This window comes from Vanellus vanellus (assembly GCF_965231255.1).
Source record: "Vanellus vanellus genome assembly, contig: HAP1_SCAFFOLD_1163, whole genome shotgun sequence".
Classification (NCBI taxonomy): Eukaryota; Metazoa; Chordata; class Aves; order Charadriiformes; family Charadriidae; genus Vanellus; species Vanellus vanellus.
Genome location: NW_028128872.1, coordinates 3,328 through 10,901, shown reverse-complemented (window position 1 = coordinate 10,901; position 7,574 = coordinate 3,328). Strand labels below are relative to the sequence as shown.

The 7,574-nt window shown below is 59.6% G+C and overlaps 1 protein-coding gene across 1 annotated transcript; it reads right to left on the bottom strand.

The window, feature by feature from the left end:
• Positions 1 to 4,692: 4,692 nt before the first annotated feature.
• Positions 4,693 to 6,135, bottom strand: LOC309684000 (acrosin-like; the record flags this gene model as incomplete). The annotated part of the gene is made up of 3 exons (XM_082499967.1): positions 4,693 to 5,052; positions 5,526 to 5,671; positions 5,938 to 6,135. Coding segments are annotated over 3 exons (704 nt in total), but the record flags the coding sequence as incomplete, so codon positions are not given.
• Positions 6,136 to 7,574: the final 1,439 nt, after the last annotated feature.

The window sequence follows — 7,574 nt, the reverse complement described above, 5'->3', positions numbered from 1 at the left end:
TCCTTCCTTGGTTTGTTTGTTTGGTTTTTTCCTTTCTACCTTTCTTTTTTAATATGTGGGGTTTTTTTTCTTTTGCCCTTTTTCTTCTTTCTCCCTTTTGTTTTTCGCTTCCCCCTCCTTTTTTCTCTTTCCTCTTTTTTTTTCCGATTTTTTTTGCCTTTTCCCCCATTTTTCTCTGTTTCCCCTTTCCCCCCCATTTTTATTTTTCTCTTTTTTCACTTCTTCCCCCTTTTTTCTCTTTTTCCCCTTTTTTCTTTTTCCCTTTTTTTGCCTTTTCCCCCTTTTTTCTGTTTCGCCTTTCCCCCCGTTTTACTTTTTCTCTTTTTTCACTTTTTTCCTCTTTTTCCCCTTTGTTCTTTTTCCCCTTTTTTTTTTTGCCTTTTCCCCCTTTCTTCTCTGTTTCCCCCTTTTCCCCCGTTTTCACTTTTCTCTTTTTTTACTTTTCTCCCCTTTTTTCTTTTCCCACTCTTTTTTTTTTCCATTTCCCCCCCCCCCCTTTTTTTTTTTTCTCTTTTTAAACAAGCTCTCTCCTCAAGGAGCGGCCCCTGGCTCTCCGTTGGCAGAAGGAGCCTACGGAAGAGCTCTGGCACTGACACGGGCAGGAACACCCACTCACACATCGCAACACAGCAGTTAGTTTGGCAACACCCCCACCCCCTGTCACAAGTGAGACCCGCACAGACAAAAGGCTCCTGAGTGAGGGCACTGGGGCAGCCCCACCTTAGAAGCAGCAGAGGAGCAGAGCCGTCCGGAGCCATCAAGAGCACAGGAAGGGCTATTCAGGGCCTCATTGTCTGCGCCGAGTGACCGTCTGCTGAGAACCGCTCTGGCGGCTCAGAGCTCAGCCCCAGCAGCAGTCTGGAGCCAACGGGGAAAAGTACACTGGGAGGAAGACTGGCAGCCTTCCTCCACAACGCCCCGGAGAGAATGACCACAGTGCTGCCTATCCCCATCGCTTTTCCAACTCGGTTCTTTTTTTATTAAAAAATTAAAAAAAAAAAGAATACTCCACCTCTCAGGTTTCCAAGGCACACAAAATCTCTAAAAGGGAGACACAAGCGTGAGGTGCTGAGGTACCCAAACCTGCCCACGTTAGTCCAACGAAAGGGAGAGCGTCGGGAGGCGAGGGAGGAGGAAGGGGGAGGCTGTGGGATGGAGAGAGCCCTCCCCGTACCCCTCGGCTGTGCACCCTCGCAGCGCCGCGGGGAATGGGGGGCTGTGTGTTTGGGGGGGTCTTTGGTTTGCTCCCCTGACCTGCTGGGGGTGCGGGAGGGGGGTTTGGGAGGGGGGGATGTCCGGCGGCGGGGTTACATTCATCGGGCGGTGCTGGGCGGCACAGCGGGAGCCTCCCTTGCTGTGCGGCGAGGCCGGGGCTCCCGGAGCGTGTTTCTGCTCCTGCTGCTTCACCTGCTGGAGCATTTCCCTCATCTTGCGCTGTGCAGTCTTGGGGAGGAGAGGGGAAAAGCAAGAGGTGGGGGTCAGGGCACTGTTTCTCCCCCCACCACCCACACCCAAGCCGCCACCGAGCATCTCAATGCTCCCAACTTGTCACTCTGGACAAGCTGTAATTAATTTCAGGTTGGTTGTTTGTTTTTTTTTTTTTTTTAACTTGTGCTTCACTCCTCGAGAGAGCCTGAATTTTTTGGGGGGTCACCATGCCGCCTAAGTGGACAAGAGACAAGGTTATGGAAGATGCACCCAGGTGGGATGCGCATGGATTTGCCCGCACCGGGGAGTCCATTCACACCCTGGGTGCTGCTCTGCACAGAATCCAAAACACCCATTTTTAGCTTAATCAAGCCAATCTTCAATTTCAGTTCTCGCACAGCCGGGGGGAGCTACCGAAACACCTTCAGTGCCTCTTGGGGACACAGGGACCTCCCAAAAGAAGAGCAGCAGGTCGCTCGGGTGGTGCTGGGCTCAGCAAGCCCCACACCTTTTCCTCGGTGGATGAAAGCGGCCGGGGAAGATCAGGTAAAGCCACAGCCAAACCGTACCTGACTGGCAAAGAAATGCCCAATGATTTTAACGATGACCTCCTCGTTCTTGTCCGGGGTTTGGTCTCGTGGCACAATGACTTCTGCACTGGTTGTTTTGCAGTTCGTTCACCTGGAGCGAACCACAAGAGGCTTCTGTTGTGGAAGAGCCAAAATCCTCCAATGCTGCTGTCACCACGGCACCAGGCACCCTGTGTGTCTCCCCCTTCCTTGGGACCAACGAGAACCACCACCAGGACATGGGAGCTGAGGGTCAAGGCGTCGCTGAAACCACTGTGCACCCGGGATTTGTCCCCCTGGGGTGGGCAGGGGTGATGGGTGATGCCCAACTCTGCATCCCCGGGGCACCACCACCTACAATCTTGACACCTTTGCCTATCACACGGCCGGCGGCGAAGGAAGGCACCTTGATGTGGGCTTCAAGCTTCACTTCTTCTTTTGCGTTAAAGAAGTTTTCCTCTTTCAGCTTCCCAAATATTCTGGGCCTGGGGAGGAGACAGACGGGAAGGAAAACCATCAGGCAGCGCCCGCTGTGCCTCTCCATCCCCAAAGCTGACGATGTCCCCATGTCCAGCAGCATCAAAACCACGGTACCCAGCAAAGAGCCCCCCCCGGCGCTGAGGGAGGCCAAGCCAGGCTGGCAGCACAGTGGTGACCACAGGGACGCTCTTGACTTGGCCCCTACTGTCCCCCCACCCACAGCCTCCACCCAGCGCACCTTGAACTGAGCCTCGGGCAGCCCCATGATGATGACCATCCGCTCGCTGGCCTCGGGACCTTCTGCTGGGGCGATCTGGGGAGGGATGGGGGAGAGGGAGCATGAGCGCGGCCCCCACTTCGGCAAGACCTTCCCTCGGTGGGATGTACCCCCCCAGCGCAGGACAACCCCCCCATGCAGGAGCATCCCCTCCCACCCAAGCCAGGGTGATAACCAGGGTGCTGCAGGCCTGGCCTTCTACTAATGACAGGCTGGAGAGGTGGGCACATGCCAACCTCATGAAGTTCAACCAGGCCAAGCGCAAGCTCCTGCACCTGGGTTCGGGCAATCCCAAGCACAAATCCAGGCTGGGTGGAGAATGGATGGAGTGCAGCCCTGGGGAGAAGGACCTGGGGGTGCTGATTGATGAGAAGCTCAACATGAGATGGCAACGAGTGATCACAGCCCAGAAAGTATCCCAGGCTGCATCAGAAGAAGTGGGCCAGCAGGGCGATGGATGTGGTTCTGCCCCTCTGCTGCACTCTGGGGAGACCCCACCTGGAGTACTGTGTCCAGCTCTGGAGCCCCCAACATAGGAAAGACATGGACCTGCTGGAGCAGGGCCAGAGGAGGCCATAGAGATGCTGGAAGGGCTGGAGCCCCTCTGCTGGGAGGACAGGCTGAGAGTTGGGGTTGTTCAGCCTGGAGCAGGCGCTGGCCGGGGGGGCTCCGTACAGACCTGAGAGGTACGCCCAGGAGCTCTATGGTGGGAGAGATAACGAGGGTCAGTGACGGCCCCAGCGTGCCAGACCCTTCCCAGCCACCCCCAGCCCAACGCAGAGCAGTGTGACACGAGCGTGATCCTGGCAGGGACACGGGGACAACCCTTCAGGCCCTGAAACCCCCCCTCACAGAGCACGGGGGCACCCGAGGGTGCATTGGGGTGAGCTGTGGCCCCAACCCAGCACAACGGGGCTGGGAGGCGGACGGGGGCACCCAGGTACCCCCAGTTCCTCCCCGCTGCCATGTTTCTGCTCGTGTCCTGCCTTTGTAGGGGGAAACTGGCCCCAACGGCCTTTCAGAGCAGCCGCAACCCCGCAAAGCCGAAACCGTGCTGTGACCACCATCAGTCCCCTGCACAGAAAGTAGGGGATTGGCGAGAACTGAGCACCATGTCTGGTTTGGCTCTGATTTCCATCATCGTTTCACTTTTCCAGGTCCAAGAGAAGAGAAAGCCAAGGCTGAGGAAGATGTTCCCCCAAGACCTGGGCTGGGGACAGGGGGGAAAGCAGCAAGCAACCCAAGTCAACCCAACCCAAAGCCTCGTCAACTCTTCCATGTCCCAAATCCATCAGAAACTTCCCCTGGCAGTAGACACAACTCTCTCCTGCTCTGCATTCCAGCAAGTGCAACCAGATGCTACCTGCAAACCACCATTTCTCATGTGGAGAAGGAGCAGAGCCAGCTCCCCTGCCCATGCTGGACGCCGCTCTTGCTCCCAGCCCTTGATTTAAACCTGCTGTGCCCATGTTCAATTAGCTACGGCTTACGCTGGACCCTAATCTCCAGCTGTGTGCCTTAAAGCGTCCGCCTAAAGTTGTCTGCACATCACTGTTTCCTATCCTCCATGTGCCAGTCTTCTCCACCCCATGGTGGCTCTGAGCACCCTCCTCTCTGACCAGGCACCGTTTCAGCCCTTCAGAGTCACTCTTTCCCTTCGTGCCCTGCTGTCTGCCTGCAGCCTCGTCAGCAGGCGCCGGGCACGCAAGTCCTTGCCTTGCACCGGAGACTGAATTGGACTCAAGCACGCTCAGCTGTGAAAATCAGGAACTTTATTTCTACAACCAAGTCAACATCAGCCCTTCTGCGCTCAGAGGAGCGCGGGCAGGACAGAGCAGGCCTTGGCACTGAGGCTGCCTTTGGCTCAGCAGGCATTGCCCCGGAAGGAAATGGTCGTGGAACAGGGCGGCCTGCTCTGGAGCCTCTTCGTCACGCTGCTCAAGCCTTTTTCCCCCACAGGACCTGCAGCAGCTCCTGCACCCGAGTAAAGAATTCCACCAACTTCTGGAGTGGAAATGGGCAGGAGCTAATCGTGCCCGGTGGTGTTGGTGTTGGCCTTGGCCTCTGATAAGGGGTTGAGGTGGTGAGAAAATGACTCCAAGCCCGTGCTGTTGGAGTACCCCTTACTGCTGGGCGCAGTCCCATCTGGACCAGGATCCAGTCGTAGAAGTGCTGGGTGGAGGTGTAGACTCCGGGCCGTTTGGCTCTGGCACAGCCTCTCCCCCAGCTGGTCACCCCAACAAGCCAGAAGTAGTCCGCGTTGTTGTCTTTGCACACCAGAGGACCACCGCTGTCACCCTGCAGGGGAGGAGAGAGGGTTGAGGTGGTGTTGGGTGGCCGCTGTCAGCGCTCTGGTCGGCTCCTTCTCTCTCCCAGCACCTGCCAGAGCTCTGCTCACTGCACACAACGGCTCTGCTCCGGCGCTGGAGCCTACAGAGCCTCGTGTGGGAGGGGGTGGAGGGCCTGTAAGGTCGGGCGCTCTCTCATCTCTGCACAGTGCTCCCGGCTGTGTGGAAGGGGGATGCTTTGGGATCTGGACCTATGGGCTGCCGGGAGCACAGGATGGGCTTTCTGGGCAGCGTCCCCGGGCTCTGGGACAAGGCGGACACTGGGCAAGGACCTGCAGCTGGGGAAGGGGAGGTGAGCCCCAGCAGCAGTGGAGACCCAGCAGTAGCAGGGTGACTTGCCAGGCCAAGCATGTGCCGGGCGATGTTTGGGCGTTGCGAGAGGGCTGCCGGTGCTGCTGGGGCTTGACTTGCAGCACGTCCTACCTGGCAGGTGTCGATGCCACCCTGCGGATAGCCAGCACACAGGTTGTGGCTGTGGATGGCCCCTCTGTACCACCCGCTGCTGTTGCAGAGGTTGACATCAATGAGCTGGACCTTGGCCTCCTGCAGGACATCCGTTGACCCTGCAGCTGTGAGCAGAGAAAGCAATGAAGCCCCAGCAGCTCCCCCCCTGCCTGGGTGAATCCCTTCCCTAGGGCTTGGCTTTGCGTCCTGAAGGCACTGTGCCCGTGTTTCCCCTCTGTCTGGCTTTGGGCAGTGGGTCAGCCCATTCTGTCCGGAGGCATACGTCCCCGCAGCCTCACTCCGGCTTTCGCCTCTGCTCTCGGGAAGCCCAACCCCTCTCCCCAGTGTGCCGAGCTTGCACTCAGGACACCAGCACTTTTGGGGAACTCACATCTTGCAGTGGTGGCGCCCCAACCGCTGACGTAGCAGGTGTGCAGCTCTGACACTCTAAGTGAGGCGTCGGGCACACAGGCAAGCTGGGTGTAGTAGTTGCACTGGACAGGCTGGTCCAGCTCCAGCAGGGCGATGTCATTCCTCTGCGTGATATTCCTGTAGTGCTCATGAACCAGCAGCCGCTTAATGTGGCGCACTTGGGCCTCGGGGCCCAGCTGAGTCAACTGGGTGGCCCCGATCACCACGCGCCACATGCTGATGTTCCTGGAAGGCAGATGGAGAGGGGGGTCAGAGGGAGCGGAGCCACGTGCTGCAGCAGCCCCGCCGTTCCCTGCCTTCTGCTTCCCAAGGCAGAGAGGAGAGCAGTGCCACGCAGGCTGCCACCGCCCTGGCATGCCTTAGGCACGAGCCATGTGGCGCTGGAGGCTGCTAGGAAGCAGTGGCCCGAGCCCAGCCTTCTCCTCAGCAGTCTCTGGGCTGGGCTCGGCAGTGCCCAGGCACTGGGCGTACTGGCAGGAACGCGGATGGGAGTAGCAGGCGGTGCTGCACGCAGGGCACCCGCGAGGGTGGTGGGGACAGCCCCCTTCCCTGGCCCTCCTTACCTGGCCTCGATGAAGCAGTGTGCTGCCGTGAGGACCCACTGTGGGCTGATGAGGGACCCTCCGCAGATGTGCCCCGTGCCTGCTTCCCAGGGGTCCTGGATGCTGACGATCCAGGGCCAGGCTCCTGGACGGGCATTGGTGCCACCCACCACGCGCGACATGCTGTACTGGTAAGCCATGGGCCGGAGCCCGCAGGTCCCTCTGTAACCAGAAACTCATGACTGTCCTGCTCCACGGCGTGCTGCGGTTCAGGCTGAAGGTCAGCCCTCTTCCCTCCCCACAAGGCGCTGCACGGACAGCAGGGCCAGGGAACCCCCTGGGGCGGGCGTGCGTGCGCCCCTGTTTCTGCCTGAGCCCCGCAGAGGAGCTGTGCCAGCAGCCGGGGTGCTGGCCAGGATCTGAGGCTCCCAGGCGGGGTTGGGGAAGCTGTGGCCACGGGGGACAAGCGGGCTCCCTCCAGTGAACCCCATCAGGGTTGCCCAAGCTCCCCCCAGAGCCTGGGGCCACTTACCCACAGCTGTCCCACGCGCCTTGCACAGGCCAGCACAGGGCCAGCAGGACGACGACGAGGAGCAGTTTCATTGCTGCCAGTGGCGGCACGTGGCACCTGCAAGAAGCGAACCGAGGGCCTGTCGCCACCAGTGCCGCAGCCGACGTAGTGCCCGCAGTGCTCACGCTGCCCACGGTGCTCTTGTTCCCAGGGCTGATGTCACAGAGTCGCTGGTTCCGGGCACCGGGCCCGGTGGCCTCTTGGCAGAAGGGGGGGCGCCATGGGGGGTTCCCGGCAGGAGGGGAGGCAGAAGCCGGCATGGGACACCCCCGACAGACCCCCGCTGAACGCTCTGCCTGCGGGACGAGGCTGTGCAGGCCCCGCGGCAGGCAGCAGCGCCTGGCTGCGAGCGCTGCCTGCTGACAGCTGGCAGCAAAAAACCCCGCGTGGCATCGCGGCCTCTTGGGGAAGTTCACTGCCACCCCGCTCTCTGCAGCCCTTTGCCACCAGGGCCTTCCCAAAACACATACACCAGAGAACAGA